Here is a 22,103-nt window from a genome sequence, read left to right as displayed (position 1 = left end):
GGTAATATTGTCAGTGTTTAATTCGGTGTAATTGGCCATCAAATGTTAAGGCCATTTGTAGTCAATTCTATCATGTGATTTGTGAACTTCATATAGGCCTATCTTCCATCACGGATTTAGATAGCAATCTAATTCCGTAGTGCTAAAGATTGTTTTGGTTTGTTGTGTTTTACGTCCTACTAACAGCAATATGGTCATTGGATGACGTGTCAGGTTTTGATGGTGGAGAAAATCCGGAGTTCCCGGAGAAAAAACCCACCGACCTTTGTAACGGCCAGTACCTGTCGACTGCCCTACGTAGGCCATAGGTGGTGGGCACGTCTATCAAAAAAAAAAAAATGAATATATAAAACTAGAAAGGTGAGGAACTCAGCCCCTACCAGCGGCTGGCAAAATTGAGGTAATTTTGTTTGAAGTGTCACAGAAATTGTATCCGCTAAAATCCTTCCCACAGCGTAGTCTCGATCGAAAGTAGGGACATTAATCTTTAAATAACACCCATTATATATCTTCAAAACAGTGTAGTTATTTCGTAAGCAGTTTCGAAGCTCGCGAAAATCACCGATTTGTGTTACCTCGGACACGATCCGGAACATTTTTTCGAAACAAATTCTTCATTCGGTACACAGAATAGCGGACGACGTAACATTAATAAACCATTGTATACTCAAAGATAAGGTCAAAACAAACTTGCTTACTTGTTTTACGCACCACTAAATTTCTCCTCTCGTGTCCCTCAAGTATTTTCTCCGCAAGATTTCACATCAGCCCTCCTTCGTCCACCATCTTGGAGAATTTTATAATATGCAAGCTGATTGGTCGAGCTATTTTCGTCTATTTTTAACCGGCCGTTAGACCAATCAGCTTGCGTGTTACATATTATAAAATTCTCCAAGATGGTGGACGAAGGAGGGCTGAATGTGAAATCTTGCGGAGAAAATACTTGAGGGACACGAGAGGAGAAATTTAGTGGTGCGTAAAACAAGTAAGCAAGTTTGTTTTGACCTTATCTTTGAGTATACAATGGTTTATTAATGTTACGTCGTCCGCTATTCTGTGTACCGAATGAAGAATTTGTTTCGAAAAAATGTTCCGGATCGTGTCCGAGGTAACACAAATCGGTGATTTTCGCGAGCTTCGAAACTGCTTACGAAATAACTACACTGTTTTGAAGATATATAATGGGTGTTATTTAAAGATTAATGTCCCTACTTTCGATCGAGACTACGCTGTGGGAAGGATTTTAGCGGATACAATTTCTGTGACACTTCAAACAAAATTACCTCAATTTTGCCAGCCGCTGGTAGGGGCTGAGTTCCTCACCTTTCTAGTTTTATATATTCATTTTTATTTATTTTTTGATAGACGTGCCCACCACCTATGCGTAGGCCTTGAACCCGCGACCCAGTGGTGGTAGGCTAGTGGTAGCAGAATGTCAGACATCTTAACCATGCACCTGGCCATCGCCATTTTTAAATTTTGTTATTCGTTAAGTTTTAATTACAGTCAGCTGTGCCATATACCAGCAATGGACTAATACAAAAGTTATCACAAATCATGTTATTGATACCAAACTTTTATTTGCATATTATATAACTGACAACAGAGGAATCTGTAAAAAGTCATAAAGTCAGAATAAAATCTGCGTATGTTAATGAATAAATGCACAAACATTTAAACAAAATGTTTCAATAATTGTGAAACAAGTTCTAAAAACTTATTAAACACTCTAGTTGGATCGGATATGTTATAAATTATGTGGCTGATTTTGATATTGCATAAGATTACTGTCGCCTAGCTACATTCTATTAAACCTGAAATCTCTGAATGGCATCCTAGCTATACGGAGAGATGCGCCGAGACGAGGTTGTCCTTGCCCGTCTCCAGATGGGTCATTTACTGGAACGTCAAGATCAGCCTCAATGCATAGCGTGTCAGGAACCATTTACAGTCAACTCGAGAAAATTTCTATCATAGCGTTACATGTCTTAAAGCTCTTTTCGAAAAAAATACTGTCACTACGATTTTAGACTATCTCATTCTGAAAGCTTTTGGTCTTCTAAATAAAATATGAGTCACCATTCAATAAGTTTTAATAGGATATTAGTGGACGCAGGCATTGCTGCCTCTATATCCACATTAATATAATTTGAAATACGACGTGGTAAACATAAAATAAGCCTATATATAAGACGCTGCATGACTGTACTTCAACTCAAGATCTTACCAGAATTCGTCCAAGTTTTTCTCAAAGTCGAATACGTTACAAGATGAAATAACATCTTGTGGGAAACTATTCCAGATGTCAATTATTCTTTGAGTAAAGTAATGTTTTCTAATATTTAAATGGCAATGTTGCTCGAGTATATTTTTACTGTGTCCACGAGTTTTTCCTTGAGAGGCGAGATCGAACAATCCCTCCAACCAATTCGGATCATATAACCCATTCAGCCGCGCAAGCGCCTGTAGGTATAGTCTCTCGCCGTAGCTAATAGTTTTAAATCAGGGGAGTAATTTGTAGATCTTCTTCTGAATTTCGTGTGGACTCCAAACACTTGCAGCGTACTCTAAATGAGGTCGAACAACCACTTTAAAGAGATTTGTGAACATTTTTTTCATCCAAATATACAAATGTATAGCTAGTTGGATATGTGTTGTAAAGCCCAAGTCCTGGGCTACTACAACCCCTAAATCTTTTTCCGATGCAACGTTTTCCAATGCTATACTTTCTCTCCCCTTGTCCGTTAGATGATATCGTGGTTCTCTCTTTTTATGTTTTGTTGACACGGTCATAACTTAACACTTTTTAGGATGGAAACTTAATAGCCACTTATCCGACCATTTCATCAAATTGCAGATATCATCTCGGAGTAAGCTTTCATCGGTATCATCAGCTATTGTTCTGTACAACTTAGTGTCATCAGCAAACATAAAGATTGGCGAAGATGTGCACTCCGGTAGGTCGTAAATGTATATGACGAAAATTATTGGACCTAGCACACCTCCTTGGGGTATTCCACTAATGACTGTAAGTTCTGCTGACGATGTCCCATTTACAATCAATCTCTGTTTCCAATTACTCAAAAAAGTGTACGTAATCCATAACTTCTGATTTAATTCAATAGACGTCTGTGTGGAACTTTAAAGAACGCTTTCATAAATTCGGTGTAAACAACATCCAATTCTTTATTTATCTGAAATTTGAGTCCAGTCATCCGTGATTTTAAGCGATTTAAGTACTGTTGACCTCCCAGATAAAAATCCAAATTGCCTATCTACAAATAAATAAATAATAAATATACAACATTTGATATAGCGCCCTATCTAGCTAACATAAGCCACTCTAAAGCGCTTTACAGTACATAGATATACAATTTTAATACAGTCAATACAATTAGCATATATTCGCAGGAGCTGCCTTATCAGGCGCTAACTACTAGTCCTATGCTACCCGGCCAATATCTCCCTATGTGTGTATGCCTGTGTGTGTGCTGGAGATGTGTTGTGTTCTGTTTGTAGTGGGACCGTGTTTCCAACGGTATCATTTATAGTGCCACCTCAATTGAATGCTACAGCACAGATACCGCAACACCCACCCCAGACCATTCTATACTCCACCTGGGTCGTTGGAGTTGTGTGGGCAGGAGAAAAACACTTTCTCTAATATTCAATGCGTCCGGCGACTTCGGGGATCGAACCTCGGCCGCCTGCTTGGAAGGCCGGAGTGTTAACCACTCGACCAATCAACACCATTTTACTTCGTACTTTTTTACTTTCCATAGTTTTACAGACAACACTTGTTAGACTAACTGGTCTATATACGTAGTTTCCCGGATCTGACCTATTACCTTTTTTTAAAAATATATTTGCTTTTTTTCTATGCATGATTGAGGGACAGTTACTTCTTGAAGAGAGGTATTGAAAATAGTTGTCAACTGTTTACAAATTCTTTTAACAATTTAGAATGTACCATATCGGGACCCTGTGGTTTACTTGGATTTAACTTTAATAGTTCCTTTCTTACGCTTTCTTCTGTTATATCACTTTCGTGATATTCCATATGAAGTATCGGATAGGTTCTGCTGTAGACGTCCGCTTTATCCTGATCTGTAACTACAGTTATGAGTTTTCCGTTTTAGAAATTAGATCAGCAATACTTATTTTCACCTCCCGCTTTGAGTTCACATACTTCCAAAATAATTTAGGGTTTTGTTCAGCATCATTAAAAATGTCTATCTCCATGGTTTGCATTTTGCGTTGGTTTGCATCTATTTCCTCAACATGCTTTTCACTTTGTTGCGACATTTAGTATAATTTCTGTACTTTTTCTTCATCTCTGGTTTCCATGTATCTTTGCCAAAGTCTGTGTTTTTGCTTAATCCTATCCACAATAGTTTTTTCAAGGGGAATACATGTATATGCCTTGCCACGTTTCGATATTGGAACGTGTTTGGTTATACAAGCGGATAAAATTTCAAGGAATTGCTCATTTATATGATTAGAATCACCGTTTAGTACGTTTTGCCAATTGACGTCCATATCCTCCATCATTCTTCGGAAGTCCGCCTTTTTATAATTAGGCTCGCAAGTTGATTTATTAACGTGACTAGTGTTTCCATAGCAAACAAAGCTGTACTCGAGTACCAAGTGATCACTATGACCCAGGGGACTCTTATATTTAATAACCGTGACCATTTCTTCTTCGTTAGTTATAATTAGATCTAAAGTACTATAGGTTCTGAATTATAACTACATGCAGAGGTAAAAAAAAATGTCTCTTCAATTCTCTTTAAAATCCTCACTCTCCTGGTCCGATGTTGTATTCCGAGACTGCCAGTTTAATTAGTTTTGGAAAATTAAAGTCTCCCAGTACCATGATATGCGAGTAGCCACTTTCAATATTCAAATTGACGTTTATCTTTTACCTTTAGGTTTGTTTGATGTTTGTATTATGTTTTGTCGACCATTTGGTGGCCCTAATGACCTATCCTGATGGGGCATTTAACATTAATAATATAAATTCTAGCTTAATTCGCGCTTAAGAGTTTTCCCTAAATAACTCAATCAGTAGATCTAAGCTTAGGGTGGCGGACTGGGAAGCTGGGCGCGCGGGTTTTATCACAATATACACATACACTAGAATCTACTCATATTCGTTACTTACTGGTAAGTTACTTCAATTTATGGAAATTATTATGTATATCCGACGGGCATTATTTTCAGGTGTCGAAAGAAACAAGACACCGTAAATGGATCGGAAGTGTACCTATTTTGAGCATGCGTGTTGATGAGAAGTAAGCAACATGGCCGCCCGACTGTTCCGAATTGCCAATCCGGCATCGAAAGTCCTCGCCGTCTCGAAACAGGTTGTAATTATGTGAACATTTTCACTTCAATGAGTTCAGATAACACATTTCAAAGAGTGGCTTTCTTTTCAATTAAGGATACTGGTGTAAAGAGAAAGGTTGACATCGTTTACATTTACCGGTGTGAAGGTCACTCTGTCATCGCTTTTTCGCAGTCATGTAACATCGTGTTTCAAGTTGTCCTTATCCTTTAAGTATTTTAAAGGATTGTGTGATTTCCTTACTGGATAGAAAGCGAAATCGCACCATATAAGCTTTTGTCCAATATATACTGTAAACTATTCAAACATTTTAAACAAGAAATATCTATTAAAATATGAATGGCCATGTTTTAATGTTCTGGGTAACTTTGAAACTGTGTAGAGACTCAAGTTATTATTTCAGTACTTCACAGTAGGGCCGAGTACCTGAACACGGTTCGGCTTTCATAGGAATCCAGGTCTTAAAATACACCCAGGTACTCGTCAAAATAGGTTACTGTCTGTGACTGTCGGAGTGTCAATGTCATCAAAGGAAAATGATGTCCCCACCCTTCTTCTTCTTCATGATGCAAAAACTTAATCCCAAATCAAACTTAAAACTGATCTTTGAAGTAAGTGACTGGCAAAAATGTATATAAATGTAGTCAATTCGAGATGGGTATTTCGCTAAACCCACTATGCAACACAAAAAGGGAGTAATTATATATCAAGACTTTAAATATGCTTAATGTATACAAGGAATTTTGCTTGAGCATTGGTCTGGATATCACTTTATTGAGCTTCTTTAACAATTCATTAAATCTTCTCAAAGCCATCTCAATTCTTCACCTGATGTACCTGAATTGACCATAGCCCGATTCAATCATTAAATGTCATCCCTCGATTGAGAGGATTTACCCTTTCACAAATGTTGGTGATGGTCTCTTAGACTATAATTGTGTGCTATATAGGTGAAATCCTGCAGGGCCTTTCCTTAATTCTCACACATGTTTATTTGTTACTAGTTTAACTCTTTGAATTTGTTTGTTTCATGTTAGACATCATTATTTCACAACTGTAGTTTGATGTCTGCCCCAGAACAATATGACTTGTTACTTCGAACATTTCAGAGGGTGTCTTTTGTTACATCGATATATTCTCGTTGCAGAATCCTGTGAAGTGGCAAGTGGCGAGAGCTAGCTTCACTCCTTACCAGCAAGCTATATTGAACCTACCTGAAACAAAAGTTACAACACTTGATAATGGATTCAGAGTAGCCACAGAAGATTCTGGGGATCCTACCTGTACTGTAAGTTTGTATTTTATGATTTTGTGAAGGTACTGTGAAAAGTCCATGTAAAGTTCGTTTTTTTTAGTTCTTTTTAATTTTCATATGTATAAACTATTCTGTTTTTGGTGGTAGTCTAAGAATACATTGATGAAATATTGAAATCCTTTTAAGGGCCATGATAAGATTCAGCACATATTGGTTAACTGTGTTTGTTGTGTAGCACTCATTTTTTTTTTTTTTAATACGGATTAGTATTAAGGTAAGTGATTTACGTTGTGGCTCTGAGAGACTGCGCAATTGCTCGACGTAAAATAGCCACTTTCAGAAACTCAGTTTTAAGTATGCATACATACGCAATGGAAATAGTGAAATTTTTCTAGTGTTGTTAAATCTTTCCTCATTACAGGTTGGTGTCTGGGTTGACGCTGGAAGCCGATTTGAAAATGCGAAGAATAATGGAGTGGCTCATTTCCTTGAACATATGACATTTAAGGTAGTTAAAAGGTTTACATCAAAAGATACCTTCCTGTACAAAACATTTGGTTTGGTTTGTTTGTGTTTTACGTCCTATCAACAGCTATGGTCATTTAAGGACGTGCCAGGTTTTGTTGGTGGAGGAAAGTCAGAGTTCCCGGAGAAAAACCACCGACCTACGGCCAGTACCTGGCAACTGCCCCATGTAGGCCTCGAATCTGCGACCATGTACTAAAGAAACTATGGCTAGCTATCATCAACACTTCAAGCATAATTAGGCTAATTGAAATGTTATGTTTATTTACCAGGAACATGGTTGGTTTGTTGTAATGTTGTGATGGTTTATATTTGAAAATTATCTAATAACTTTTATAAAATAATGCAGCTGCTCTGTCTTCTTAAATAGAAAAAGAAAAACTCAGGTCACTGGTGTGCTCACAGTTACTTTTCTGAATAAAAAGCTGATTAACATAAATATCCATTCCAATTAGCGTCATTTCAAACAAATTTTTCCAAATTTTGAATTTTGAAGTGGAATTTTCTGAATAATCAGAAATATTTTAATGTTGAGAAGTATAATCACAGACTCCAGAGCTTATTTCTGTTTTTACTTATTCTGGATAATCATCATGTGAATCGGGATTATTGATATTTTACTGCACCAGATAATGCAAACTACAAATATTTGTTAACCTTTCCTAGCAAATCATTACGACACGTTGCTAATAATCAGCTAGTAAAGTTGAGGTAGTGTGTTTTTGAATTTCTACCACTACTTTAGTTTGGTTGTTTGGATTCTTGTAATAGTTTGCTTGTTTTGGTTGACAGGGAACAAAGAAAAGGTCCCGCCATGATCTGGAACTTGAGATAGAAAACATGGGAGCCCACCTCAACGCCTACACGTCCAGAGAGCAGACTGTCTACTATGCTAAATCCTTCTCCAAAGACCTCGGCAAAAGTATGTCTCATTGATTGCACTTCTTACCCAACATTTAAACACAATTTAGTATTTCACCTTGTGATAGGTATATATAGGTGTCAGACCTGTGAATTTAGCTCAACTGGCAATATATACCTCAGATTATGTGAGTGAGTAAGAATTTATTTGATGATAGCTCTACAGGTCCCAGGGGCGATTTTTTTTCCTTGATAATGAAGTTACTTATGTAAATAATTGCTATAATCTTGTATAGTAACTTTTGTTACAGCATATCAGTAATCCATTGTGAATACATGGAAAGTTTGAATGGTTTTGAATTCAGAACATCAAATGAAATTATCAGCCTTTTTCAGAATTTTAGTGTAAAATCAAACTTAATAGAAAGGGTTAAAATGTTAATTTTCAACCTTTTGTCCGTAACACCATTTCTACCTCGGGAACATTGATGTTGATGTTCATTTATATTTGTATAATAAATCCCTTTGATTCCAGCTGTGGAGATCCTTTCGGACATCATGCAGAACAGCAGACTAGCCGAATCTGACGTAGAAAATGAGAGACCCACTATCCTCAGAGAAATGCAGGTACAGTGATTTTGCCATGAACACGTGTCATGATGTCAAATCCAGGACAAGTTCAGTTGTTGTACATATTTTTGTCCTTTCTGGTATTTGTCTTAAACCTGAGTTTGGATATGTTGAATTTTGAAGAAAAGGTAAAAAGTGACCAATATTTTTCACATTTGTATCCTGAAAGGAACCAGTGTGCGCTTTGCTTTTATTGTCATGTACGAAGCGTCATCTGTTAATTAAAAATAACAAGACCTAAAAGTTCAAATAATATCTTTCGTATAGTATTGATAATATAATCTACCATTGCTTTTTAGGAGGTAGAAACCAACCTCCAGGAGGTTGTCTTTGACCACCTTCATGCTGTTGCCTACCAAGACACACCTCTAGGACGCACTATCCTTGGACCCACAGAAAATATATTGTAGGTTCTACAAAAGTCATGGGCTGGGTTATTTCTTATTCTAATCTCCAATCTAGATAGAAATGTCCTTGTTAAAATTGCATCAAACCTGGTACATATTGATATTAGGCATTGTAAAGAGCACTCAGATATGTTTAAAAGAGTAGGCTGGACTATTTAGTAGCCCCACAAGGGGAGGGATTTGAAGAATTAAAAAAATGTATTTTTAGAAAAAATAACTTTAATTTGGATTTAGCATAAACAAGATGTGAACATTCAAATTTGATAATTGATAGATATTTCTGATTTTTATTCATTATTTTATACTTCAGTCTTAATTTTGTTGTTTTAATGCCAAATAACTCGAAATTGATTAGTACTTCCATATGTGATGTCAGAGATTGCTCTGGGAGGGGATTCGGTGACGTTAACACAATTTAATTTTTGTATATGGTTCGTTTACCTAATAGGAGATTTCTTAAACATTGCTTCCTTAAAAATTTGCCAACAAAATTGGACCTAATAAAGTGGTAGAAATTGTAACCTGGACCCTGCTATTTAGATAACACTGTTATGTTGTAGGTCAATTAACAGGGATGACATTACAGAGTTTGTAAAGGACCACTACTCACCTGACCGTATGGTACTGGCCGGGGCTGGAGGTAAGATTTGATATACACATCAAGCAAATCTTCCAAACTGTGAGCCAATTAACAATGTAAACAGTTAATACTTACACAAAATATTTACACAAGAAGTAGTCCAAAGTTGTGCAATGGTTTGAAAACACATGCTTTCTTGATCAAAGCTTATTCTCGAAACTAATTTTGTTTTACTTGTCTTGCTAATCAAATCATTGTTAAGACACCCTGTTTAGATACCAGTAGAAAGATCGGTAAAACAGGGCTAGATTCTAGAATGAACAGAATCTGGATAAGGCAGAGTTACAGTTCTTCGTATGAAAGAGAAATTGTCAAAAGCGGATAACAAAACCAGTAAAGACGGGAATTCAGATTAAATGGAATGATTTACATAGGCTGTTCTATGGTTGTAGTTTAAAGTGGTTATTGGAGTCACACATATTTACCATTATACGTTATGACAGTGCTTCAACATTTTTAATTTCTGTTATACATTGTATCTTATAAAATCTATCTTGAAATGTATCGTGTGTTCTACAGGAGTGAATCATGACGAATTAGTCAAGTATGCCAACCAACACTTCGGCAGTTTAAAAATGCTCCCTGAACCCAGTGGTGCTTATCCTAAAAATCCATGTAGATTTTCTGGAAGTGAGGTGAGTCTCTCTATCATCTTGTAATATCATGTGAACATATTTGCATGTTTGTTTTTTGCCTTTTCACTGTACTTGTACTGCAAGCAGTGCGTCAACACTCTTAATATGTGATGGTATTTAGTGTTTGATAATTTATTGTTGTAGCCATATTGTAACATGGTCCTTGTAGCCACAGTGCTTTAGAAGTGTTCCTTTGAGTAGCTTAAGGACATTTCTCTTGTTATTATCCCCTTCCCCCTCCCCCATTCTTCCAAGTAAGGTAGGTTAGAATCGGCATGTCCACCTGTCTGTAGAAAAGTTTTTTCAACATTTTCTTGTAAACTGCTTGCATAACTCCCAGTTCTCATGCAGTTATGCACATTGCTTTTAGTTTTTAGGTTTGACTTCTTCTGCTCTGTTTTTTTAAAATTTAAGATGGCCTCCGTGGCCTTTATTGGCTTAGACAGATATCTTAAAAAGTAAAATTGATACGTGGGGTGTCTACTTTGTGTCAAATTACAGACTTAAAACTTGCAGGATTTACAATGGCTGCCTTGCTTCTGATTGTCCAATATATTTAAGCCAATGAGTTGAGTTCTGTTGGGAAGACTCTTAAGTTTATCTTTAAATTTGCAATCTTAATGTGTGACTGCAGCTAGAACTTGTTGTATCTGGACATTTTCTGTTAATATCTTAAATGGACATTTACAGCCCATTGTCATCACTTCGTAAATTTGTATATGTACAGTGGTCTGTGTCTAAATCAGACACCACTTGGACCATGTCATTTGGCTGGTTTTGTAGAGGGCTCCAGATTGTAGAGTCTGCTTCAACATTATTTCTGAATGTAATGATAACTACGAATGTATGTGCATGCTTACATTGTTCATGCATACAAAGTATATGCATTCATTGCATTACATATCATTAACCTAGCGTATCTACCTGGCTAAGGTGGCAATGACAGGTCAACCTTCAACTTTCCTGTATAGTAATAGGGACTGTAAACACCTACATTAGACCAGGATTGACACGAGTCCACATTTAGCCAGAGTATAATTACTATAGTTAAAGGGGTTCGCCGATTTGGACCGATCCCGATTGGAGAGAGTCCAGTTGAGTCCACTGTACATCACAAATTATTTTTCATTTCGTCCATTTTCGAGGGATAGTGGAGGGTATTCATTAGTGTGTATCTCACATTCCATGGAAGATAAATCAAAACCCCTGTGGTGTTTTAAGCTCAGATGTAACAGATATGCCTTAAATATTTATTAGGTATATAAATATATATGCTGCAATGATTACAAACACACATTGCTATTAATTTTGAATGTTACAGGTGCGAGTTAGGAATGACAACATGCCACTGCTTCACTTCGCCATTGCTGTGGAAGGCTGTGGCTGGGACAACCCCGACAACATCCCCCTCCAAGTGGCTAACACTCTCATCGGACATTACGACCGCGCTATGATCGGAGGTGCCAACCTGTCCAATCCTTTTGTAGCAAACTGTGCTGGTTACAACCTGTGTCACAGCTTCCAGTCCTTCAACACTTGTTACACAGACACTGGTCTATGGTTAGTATACTACACACACGTATGGTTACCTAGATTATGGTTACAGGTCACCTCTAATAAGACATGTGCACATAAGAAAGGATTGTTAAATAGACCTTTTACAGGTGCAACTGTAGTTAAACCTGTGACACTATTATCGCTGTCTGTCCAGCAAACTATTGCAATTGACAATAGTTGAAGGAAAAGCCAATTCCTGCTAAGGATATTAAAGTGAGGTTGCAAATGAAATCACTGGCTTTAAAAGGTTTTTCAAAAGTTGGTTATTTGAAAACAAGATTGTCTAAAAAAATGATGACAAGGATTTATTGCCGTTAAAGTTATCTTGTAATTTTTGATTGTTTTAACAATTTCAAAGAAAACTTCGCTATTTCACATTTTCTTATACAAGCACGTACTGAATCATTGGAAACATAAAGTAACATTTTATTCACTAGAATAAATAATTGTGTACGTCTTTTACCGATATGATTAACATTAGGACTTGAAAGTCAGCCAACCTAAAAAAAAACCATGCACTTCTTACATTTGTGTGTTATTACCATTACAGGGGCTGCTATGTTGTGTGCGAGGGACCTAAGGGTGATGTGATGATGACTTACATTTGTGTGTTATTACCATTGCAGGGGCTGCTATGTTGTGTGCGAGGGACCTAAGGGTGACGTGATGATGAAAGAGCTTCAAAACGAATGGTAAGTGCAACACAAATACAGGCCACTGGACCAGGACCCCTCCAGAATAAATTGTCTGGGCATTGTTTGTCCATTTAAAACATTATTGTGATTACATTAATAATTTTTCTCTCACACCCGATGTAAAAATTTCATTAATTACAAAACAAATAATCCCGATTTTACCATAATGTTATACGCATATCTGTCTTCTGAATATTTTCAAGTTTAGAATATGTACTGATACACTTGTATATATAAACTGCGGTCTTAATTTTTTTTAAAGACAAATAAATGAAATAACATTTCTTTTTACAAATTGTGAAATAAAAACACTGAAGCTAGTGGCCTTTTTCATGATGTACATTTTGAGGCCGAAGGCTGGCGTATGCCTACGTTGTCGTCGGGATGACTTCTATTTGTTTGTTGTAGGGTTAGAATCTGTAACAGTGTGACAGACTTTGAGGTGGACAGAGCCAAGAATCTTCTGAGGATCAGCATGCTGCTTCATCTTGATGGCTCACATCCTATTTGTGAAGACATTGGAAGGTACCTATATACAGAAAAACCTTGATATACTGCCCCTCATTACATTTGCCACCTCGTTTACCGCCAACATATTTTGATGTCCCTTTTCCTCGTTTTCTATTAGCATTCCTTTATACTTATCCCTCAATTCATTGTCAATTGCTGTACTAGAGTAAATGTGGGAGAAAGGACAGCTCTGAGTCTGTGAGAGAGAACAGGGAGTATTACTCTGTGTACATTCATCCTCCTGTCTAGATCTGTCCATTGGCCTGTGCCATTCTTCAGTTTCCATTCAATAACTACCCTTGAAATAGTCCGATTTCATCAAATGGTGCCCTCAGTAGAAATTGTGACAGATTTGGTACATCATAGATATTGCTTCTTACTGTTTGGATATGGTGATTCGTATCTCAATGTGGCTAATGTATTCCATGCTTCTTGATGATTGATAAAGGAGGGGTGTCAATTTGGGCCTTCTGGGGGCTCTCACTGATAAGTTTTATTGTCATTATTAATGCGGTGTATACAAAGGTCACTGTGACCTTCTCATAAATGATGTGCTAGTTTTTTCAGTCACTTTTATCATTTGCAGCTTTAGTGTTACACAATACATCAAAATGATGAAGTAAGTTTTAAAAATAACGTGGTTTTGTCAAAAAAATAGTCATTTGTGATTTTGGTCCCCCACTTTCCCCCTCTTATATTGGAATGGTCTCCAAGCTGACCTTGATTTCCTGTTATATCATGATGGCATAACCCCAAGGTATATATTTGCAAAAAATATGCAAATAAAACTTACCTTATTGGTGATAACCACCAGAAGGCCCAAATTGGCATCCCTCCTTTGTATTTGGAATATTTCATACTTTAATGCAGACCACTGTTGTGTTATGTTACTCGATTCTTCCCTACTTTTCATACAATGATACCTTTTATAACTTTAGTCTTCATACTTTATTAAAAACATTTTTTATGTAACTCATATCTTCCATACTTTAATTCAGACAAATGGTGTGTTATGTAACTCATATCTTCCATACTTCAATTCAGACAAATGGTGTGTTTGGCATGTAGCTTGTGTCTTCCATACTCCAATACAGACAAACGATTTGGGTAACTCATACCTTCCATAATTCAATACAAACAAACACTGTCTTAAGCTGCTTGTGTGTTCCCTACTTGCAGACAAATGCTGTGTTATGGCCGCAGATTGGACCTGGCCGAGTTGGAAGCCAGGATAATGGTGAGTGAAGTGGATTTTAACTAAACCTTGTAGGGATCATCTCTGAGCCAAGGGAATTCTATTTTGTATAAAGGAAGGTGCACATAGTGACCGAGGGGTTGGTTCCAATAGGATTGATTCTTAAATACTTGGCCAAGGTGATTCCATTTGTATAAATGAAGGTAGTTGCACCGCAGGATAGGGCAAAGGGGTGTTTCTGAGAGGGGAATTGTTTGATTGATTTGCATCTCTGGGTCAAAAGGATTAATGTTTAAATAAATGAAGGTGTAAGGGGGATGGACAAAGCAGTAGGCTGAAATAAAGGAAATGTTTGTGCATCTCATAAAAGATTTTAAAATTTCTCTTTTCTTGTGCAGTATAAAAACAAGTATTTAAGATGTAGAGTTAATTAAAAATTCACTTTGATATTGCTGAATTACTTCATTTTTGGCATATTCTCACCTTAGGTATTTTTAAAAAAAAATCATCAGAAATATGTATCTGAGAAAAAAAAGACGAGCTATTTTAAAAACCCTATGTACCTCTTTTATAGTATGCTAGGTTAACCTAGAAGAGCTACCTTGTTGGCTTGAAATCATCTGGTACTGGTGTCTGTATTCCTGTTAACTTCTTTATAAGGAGAATGGGTTATGTTTCAGGGTGTAACTGCGGAGGATGTCAAGAGGGTGTGTACAGAATACATCTACAACATGTGTCCTGCTGTTGCAGCAGTAGGTAAGTAATCGTCGACATTACACATCATACTCTACATAGTCCACTATAAGTCTGGTGACGTCACACTGATCCGCTCTACATAGTCCACTATAAATCTAGTGACATCACACTGATCAACTCCGCTTATTGCTGGTCACAGTCCAATATAAATCACTGACAAACACTATTTCAGTTGAACCAACACTTGATTTTCCTGACATTTCTGTACAAATTTCTGAGGATATTAATATTCCACCTAAGCAGAAATTAACATCGTACAAAGTTTCATAAGAGGGACTACTGGAGTATGTAAGCTTTGATGTATTTCCTAACATGTTTGTTTTACCCCTCAGGTCCAGTGGAAGGGTTACCCGACTACGACAGAATTCGCTCCCAGATGTACAAGTTGAGGATGTAAGGGCGTTAAGACAATAGTGTTGAACAGACAATGACATCAAACTGATCCATAAATGATCAAAGGAAGTGTGGACTTGACCACAGAGAACTGAAGATGGCCGCCTTCTCCTCAGTCATCTGTGGTAGATTATTAAGATCTTGCGTGTGATAGTTGTTATGGTGATTAAATGTATTTAAAACTTTTATGCAGGCGTTTTTGTGCTTTTGTATACCTAATAATAAGCATCGATCAGCAAAGACACTGCTTAAATCAGTTCAGAAAATGGAAACTTCCACAGTGCAATACTCCACTTCACTAAACATATATCGTATACCAAGAATCTTTTGCGTAGTAAAATAATCAACCTTTACCAGTAACATCCATGTTTGACCAGTTAATTCAGCGTTCACTTGTAACGGCTGATTGAAGTATGCTGGGTATTTGTATATGCTGTCAGGATAAATTCATCATCATTACAAAGGGTGAAACGGGCGAACATTTCAACTGTGGCGAAAATTTAATGGTACAGAAAGGTCTCTGTACGGTGTACTACACTGAAGTCGGTAAACATTTGTGTAGAACTGTAGGCAATGTACAGCAGTGGTATCAAAGGTAAGGTCATTATACCTTATATGGGTGATACACAGCAGTGGTATCAAAGGTAAGGTCATTATACCTTAGGTTAGAATGGGTAATACACAGCAGTGGTAGCAAAGGTAAGGTCATTATACCTTAGGTTAGAATGGGTGATACACAGCAGTGGTATCATAGGTAAGGTCATTATACCTTAGGTTAGAATGGGTAATACACAGCAGTGGTAGCAAAGGTAAGGTCATTATACCTTAGGTTAGAATGGGTGTTACACAGCAGTGGTATCGTAGGTAAGGTCATTATACCTTAGGTTAGAATGGGTGATACACCGCAGTGGTATCAAAGGTAAGGTCTTCATACCTTAGGTTAGAACGGGTGATACACAGCAGTGGTATCAAAGGTAAGGTCATTATACCTTAGGTTAGAATGGGTGATACACAGCTGTGGTATCAAAGGTAAGGTCTTCATACCTTAGGTTAGAATGGGTGATACACCGCAGTGGTATCAAAGGTAAGGTCATTATACCTTAGGCTAGAATGGGTGATACACAGCAGTGGTATCAAAGGTAAGGTCTTCATACCTTAGGTTAGAATGGGTGATACACCGCAGTGGTATCAAAGGTAAGGTCTTCATACCTTAGGTTAGAATGGGTGATACACAGCAGTCGTATCAAAGGTAAGGTCATTATTCCTTAGGTTAGAATGGGTGATACACAGCAGTGGTATCATAGGTAAGGTCATTATACCTTAGGTTAGAATGGGTGATACACCGCAGTGGTATCAAAGGTAAGGTCATTATACCTTAGGTTAGAATGGGTAATACACCGCAGTGGTATCAAAGTTAAGGTCATTATACCATAGGTTAGAATGGGTGATACACAGCAGTGGTATCAAAGGTAAGGTCTTCATACCTTAGGTTAGAATGGGTGATACACAGCAGTGGTATCAAAGGTAAGGTCATTATTCCTTAGGTTAGAATGGGTGATACACAGCAGTTGTATCAAAGGTAAGGTCATTATACCTTAGGTTAGAATGGGCGTTACACAGCAGTGGCATCATAGGTAAGGTCATTATACCTTAGGTTAGAATGGGGGATACACCGCAGTGGTATCAAAGGTAAGGGCTTCATACCTTAGGTTAGAATGGGTGATACACAGCAGTTGTATCAAAGGTAAGGTCATTATACCTTAGGTTAGAATGGGCGATACACCGCAGTGGTATCAAAGGTAAGGGCTTCATACCTTAGGTTAGAATGGGTGATAGACCGCAGTGGTATCAAAGGTAAGGTCATTATTCCTTAGGTTAGAATGGGTGATACACAGCAGTTGTATCAAAGGTAAGGTCATTATACCTTAGGTTAGAATGGGTGATCCACAGCAGTCGTATCAAAGGTAAGGTCATTATACCTTATGTTAGAATGGGTGATACACCGCAGTGGTATCAACGGTAAGGTCTTCATACCTTAGGTTAGAATGGGTGATACACAGCAGTTGTATCAAAGGTAAGGTCATTATACCTTAGGTTAGAATGGGTGATCCACAGCAGTCGTATCAAAGGTAAGGTCATTATACCTTAGGTTAGAATGGGTGTTACACAGCAGTGGTATCGTAGGTAAGGTCATTATACCTTAGGTTAGAATGGGTGTTACACAGCAGTGGTATCATAGGTAAGGTCATTATACCTTAGGTTAGAATGGGTGATCCACAGCAGTCGTATCAAAGGTAAGGTCATTATACCTTAGGTTAGAATGGGTTTTACACAGCAGTGGTATCATAGGTAAGGTTATTATACCTTAGGTTAGAATGGGTGATACACAGCTGTGGTATCAAAGGTAAGGTCTTCATACCTTAGGTTAGAATGGGTGATAGACCGCAGTGGTATCAAAGGTAAGGTCATTATACCTTAGGTTAGAATGGGTGATCCACAGCAGTCGTATCAAAGGTAAGGTCATTATACCTTAGGTTAGAATGGGGGATACACCGCAGTGGTATCAAAGGTAAGGTCATTATCCCTTAGGTTAGAATGGGTGATACACCGCAGTGGTATCAAAGGTAAGGTCTTCATACCTTAGGTTAGAATGGGTGATACACCGCAGTGGTATCAAAGGTAAGGTCATTATACCTTAGGTTAGGATGGGTGATACACAGCAGTCGTATCAAAGGTAAGGTCATTGGAATGTATAGGACATTATGTCTTTGATGAGAAGCAATGGTATTGTGTATAAGTAATTTTACTGTTCTGTCACATTGGAGATAAATTGCAGTCATATTATAGGTGATTGTACCATTTATCAGCTTTAAATATGAGGAAACCAAACCTTAATGTCGAATGAGATCAGAAAAATAACTGAACTATAGTCTACAATTCAATAATTTTTAATTTTTCATATTTTTCTATAAAAACAGACGTTCCTGTATAAGATGTACAGGGTCCTCATCAAATGAGCACATTTTATAAAACTGTACATTTGTGTATACAATGTTTGATGTAATCCTCTGACAAGTATCGCACAATAATAAATTACACCATCCTCACATGGGTTTATATGGTTACATATATATAAAATGGGTGACAACTTCTCATACACAACATATCTCCATACAAACTGAAAAGTCCTTTTGTTCCATATTTACAAATATAGCGCAATATATATATAATGCATTAAAAATTCTCATACATCATTTCATCACAGACAAGCATTTAAAAGGCAATTTATTACATCGTGCAAAATGTATAAAAAAAAAATGTACAGACGGATTTACACATCCCCCACAAAAGTCCTTACGTCAGAGAGTACAATATTATGTATTTATATAGAGAGATTCTGTGCATTAACTCATTCACCCCTGAAGACACATTTGAACTCTTCCAATTCAAAGGTTGGAATAGTTCATTATGAAATTTCAGGGGTGAATGAGTAAAATTTGAATGGAATTCACCAGTAAGGTTCTATAGGATATATGACCAAGTTTTGAACTGATTCTCTTCATGTGGGACACTAGTACAATTATTGCGTCGTAACATTTTTGTATATATATACGTTAATACTGATCATGATCTAGAATGAAAAAACGGGTATTGAACTTGTTCTTTTCTTCATTTGGATACAAACTCCACTGTAATGTTACCCTAGTAAAATATATACAGGTAGAACTGAAGTCTTTGGATATCAAACACATTACAAAATACCGATACTACTGGACGCAAAATAATCGTAAACATGTAAAGAAGCAAGAAACGTTGTGATGTTTAAATTTGCATAATTGTCCTAATGTGGATTTCTAAAAGTGTAGAAAATTATACAAAGTCACACAACCTGGAAATGGATGAATTATATTATTAGATATTCGATCAGATAAAATCACAATATGGCCGCTATATTTTTGATCGAACCTCGACACGACGCGAGATCAACCTGATCTTGCTATATTGTGCAATGTTAGTACAAGGTCAACAGTTGAACTATATTGCAATTGCAAAACCTGAATTAATTAAAGCACCGAAAAAAATCCTTGCTGTATTAACATGGCACTAGACTGTATCAAAAATACAGATACAAAAGTACAGACCAAAAATGAAATGATAGTCCTCACTGTTGTAGATTACTATTGTAATGGACCCCAAATTTTGGGTATACATATTAAATTCACAGAAATCAAAGCTGTTGCTTCACATTTTGACTTTTTTTTTTTTTTTAATTTACAAACCTAATTGTCATTAAATTTTTAGTAATTAGTTATTGTTTTCTGATTTTTAGTAATGGTTAGGTACTCATTTTCTCATTCCATTCATTATATTCCTCATGAGATATATACACGACTAGCATAACCCTGGACAATACAGAGATTAAATACTGAGCACACACGAATAAGTCCTCAACACCGGACTGTCTTCATTACTACATTTTACTTCCCTAATCAGACGGGAAACTTCACACAATCACATCCTTTTTCACGCTATATTTCGTTACAGCTACAGTTAATATGTTTCACACAGTTTTAAGGTTAAGTAACACAAACGCGTCAGACTTAACCTATACAAAATATTATATAATAAATCGTACATTTTGTCATATATATATCAAACATGTATATAAGGATTTCATTTCTCCTAATTTGTAGATACAGTGTATATTTTATTCCGAGTGATTATGCACGACTTTGTGAAATGACGATATTTATGATGAAGATGAAAATAAAATGAAGATGAGGTGATCATGACATTGAATACAAAATCAAATGGAGATGAAAAATAAGATGAGCGGCCAAATTTGGGACAGCTTGAGATCAAGATATTGTAACTGGATGATCACATATTAGTCCACGTCTGTAAATGCATAATCCTCGTCAGTTACTTTGGCAACAGATCACGTTACTATGGTGATTTTCAATCATGCGGACATGCACTGTCATACGGAGGTTTCATGGCTGCACCTGTAGGGGAGGAAACAGACACCAGATGTACAATAAAGTATCATGCAACATGCAAGGTGCAATGTTCTTACCAACCATACATAAAACTGTACAACACGATAATTGTGTGTCCTGTATGTTCACGATACTTGTGTGTCCTGTATGTACACGATACTTGTGTGTCCTGTATGTAAACGATACTTGTGTGTCCTGTATGTTCACCATACCTGTGTGTCATGTACCTTCACGATACTTGTGTGTTTACTATCATTATGTTTACAATACTTGTGTGTCCTGTATATTCATGTATACTTGTGTGTCCTGTATGTTCACCATACCTGTGTGTCATGTACCTTCACAATACTTGTGTGTTTACTGTCCTGTATGTACACGATACTTGTGTGTCCTGTATGTTCACCATACCTGTGTGTCATGTACCTTCACAATACTTGTGTGTTTACTGTCCTGTATGTACACGATACTTGTGTGTCCTGTATGTTCACCATACCTGTGTGTCATGTACCTTCACAATACTTGTGTGTTTACTGTCCTGTATGTACACGATACTTGTGTGTCCTGTATGTTCACCATACCTGTGTGTCATGTACCTTCACAATACTTGTGTGTTTACTGTCCTGTATGTACACGATACTTGTGTGTCCTGTATGTTCACCATACCTGTGTGTCATGTACCTTCACAATACTTGTGTGTTTACTGTCCTGTATGTACACGATACTTGTGTGTCCTGTATGTTCACCATACCTGTGTGTCATATACCTTCACGATACTTGTGTGCCTAATGTATGTACTTGTCCCGTATGTAAATGATACTTGTGTCCTGTGTCTATGTGATGTATGTATTATGTACTCATCTACAACAATAGCTTACAGTGGAAGGTTGCTTAAAGCTCGACTTATAAAGTTAAGGATATCAAATTTCTCTCTGGCCTGCATTCTTATTTTGAACAAGAGGCCCAGAGGGCCTGTATCGCTCACCTGAATATGTTTAAAATAATTGATATGAAGTAAAGATATAGCACTACATGGTAGGTGCTGTAAGTACATAATGAAATTTCAGGAAGATCCATCCAGTACTTGAGATAGAGCGAGAACCAACTTCAAACAGAGCCCCAACCCTATGCCCTAGGGGGGTCATACCCACTACAGACTAAATAAGGATAAAATGATGGTCGAAGAAGGATTTTAAAGGCTTTACCTCTATTTATCCTATTGGGCCCCGCCCTTCTGCCCCCTGGGAAACTACACCCACTGCTTATACAAAATTGAGTCTCCTTGGCCCAAGGATGCTCCAGACTAAATTAGAATAAAATCCCTTAATCCCTACGATAGAAGAAGGATTTTAAAGGTTTTACCTCTATTTCTATTATTTGGCCCCACCCCTCTGCCCCCAGGTGGGCCACACCCACTGTTTATACAAAATTAAGTCTCCTTTGCCTAAGGATGCTTCAGACCAAATTTAGTCAAAATTTACTTGGCCGTTCAGGACTAGTAGCATTTTAAAGGAAAAGTTGACGGACAGAATACGGATGGACGACGGACACTGCGATATGGCATAAGCTCACCATGGTCCTTCGGACCAGGTGAGCTAAAAAGTGATAAATTTATTGAGGAAAATTTAATATAAAGATGTATTCTGGTCAAAATTTGCAGATTTACTTCTATTTATGAGAGACACTGTACGTATATGGTA

The 22,103-nt window shown here is 37.1% G+C and overlaps 3 protein-coding genes across 5 annotated transcripts in view; 2 read left to right on the top strand and 1 right to left on the bottom strand.

The window, feature by feature from the left end:
• The first annotated feature begins 5,258 nt into the window (after positions 1 to 5,258).
• Positions 5,259 to 15,594, top strand: LOC110443894 (mitochondrial-processing peptidase subunit beta-like). Its single transcript, XM_021488344.1, has 14 exons — positions 5,259 to 5,366; positions 6,495 to 6,635; positions 7,024 to 7,110; positions 7,920 to 8,049; positions 8,524 to 8,615; positions 8,918 to 9,024; positions 9,586 to 9,665; positions 10,185 to 10,300; positions 11,622 to 11,860; positions 12,484 to 12,549; positions 12,961 to 13,077; positions 14,242 to 14,299; positions 14,938 to 15,013; positions 15,346 to 15,594. Exons 1-14 carry the CDS (start codon positions 5,304 to 5,306, stop codon positions 15,408 to 15,410), a joined length of 1,437 nt encoding a protein of 478 aa, XP_021344019.1. The 5' UTR covers positions 5,259 to 5,303; the 3' UTR covers positions 15,411 to 15,594.
• A 4,066-nt stretch (positions 15,595 to 19,660) lies between these two features.
• The window catches only part of LOC110443896 (cadherin EGF LAG seven-pass G-type receptor 2-like), a 74,595-nt gene continuing 72,152 nt past the window's right edge, over positions 19,661 to 22,103 (bottom strand). For all 3 annotated transcript variants that reach the window (XM_021488350.1, XM_021488348.1, XM_021488351.1), the window contains one exon: positions 19,661 to 20,412. In XM_021488350.1, coding sequence (XP_021344025.1) covers positions 20,388 to 20,412 — 25 coding nt within the window. In that variant the 3' untranslated portion in view covers positions 19,661 to 20,387. The remainder of the gene's footprint in view (positions 20,413 to 22,103) is intronic.
• Positions 20,350 to 21,429, top strand: LOC110443897. The gene is made up of 2 exons (XM_021488352.1): positions 20,350 to 20,649; positions 20,768 to 21,429. The coding sequence occupies exons 1-2, from the start codon at positions 20,372 to 20,374 to the stop codon at positions 21,390 to 21,392; spliced, it is 903 nt and encodes a 300-aa protein (XP_021344027.1). The 5' UTR covers positions 20,350 to 20,371; the 3' UTR covers positions 21,393 to 21,429.

Source organism: Mizuhopecten yessoensis, unplaced genomic scaffold (assembly GCF_002113885.1).
Source record: "Mizuhopecten yessoensis strain PY_sf001 unplaced genomic scaffold, ASM211388v2 scaffold716361, whole genome shotgun sequence".
Lineage (NCBI taxonomy): Eukaryota > Metazoa > Mollusca > Bivalvia > Pectinida > Pectinidae > Mizuhopecten > Mizuhopecten yessoensis.
This window is presented reverse-complemented; position numbering and strand designations above follow the sequence as displayed.

Bases quoted from the DNA above. Each gene is read 5' to 3' on its own strand.
- LOC110443894 (XM_021488344.1), top strand. From the start codon at position 5,304: ATGGCCGCCCGACTGTTCCGAATTGCCAATCCGGCATCGAAAGTCCTC. The intron at 8,616-8,917 runs GTACAGTGATTT...ATTGCTTTTTAG, and splicing joins CTATCCTCAGAGAAATGCAG to GAGGTAGAAACCAACCTCCA. The intron at 9,666-10,184 runs GTAAGATTTGAT...TGTGTTCTACAG, and splicing joins GGTACTGGCCGGGGCTGGAG to GAGTGAATCATGACGAATTA.
- LOC110443897 (XM_021488352.1), top strand. From the start codon at position 20,372: ATGCGGACATGCACTGTCATACGGAGGTTTCATGGCTGCACCTGTAGG. The intron at 20,650-20,767 runs TGTTTACTATCA...TTGTGTGTTTAC, and splicing joins GTACCTTCACGATACTTGTG to TGTCCTGTATGTACACGATA.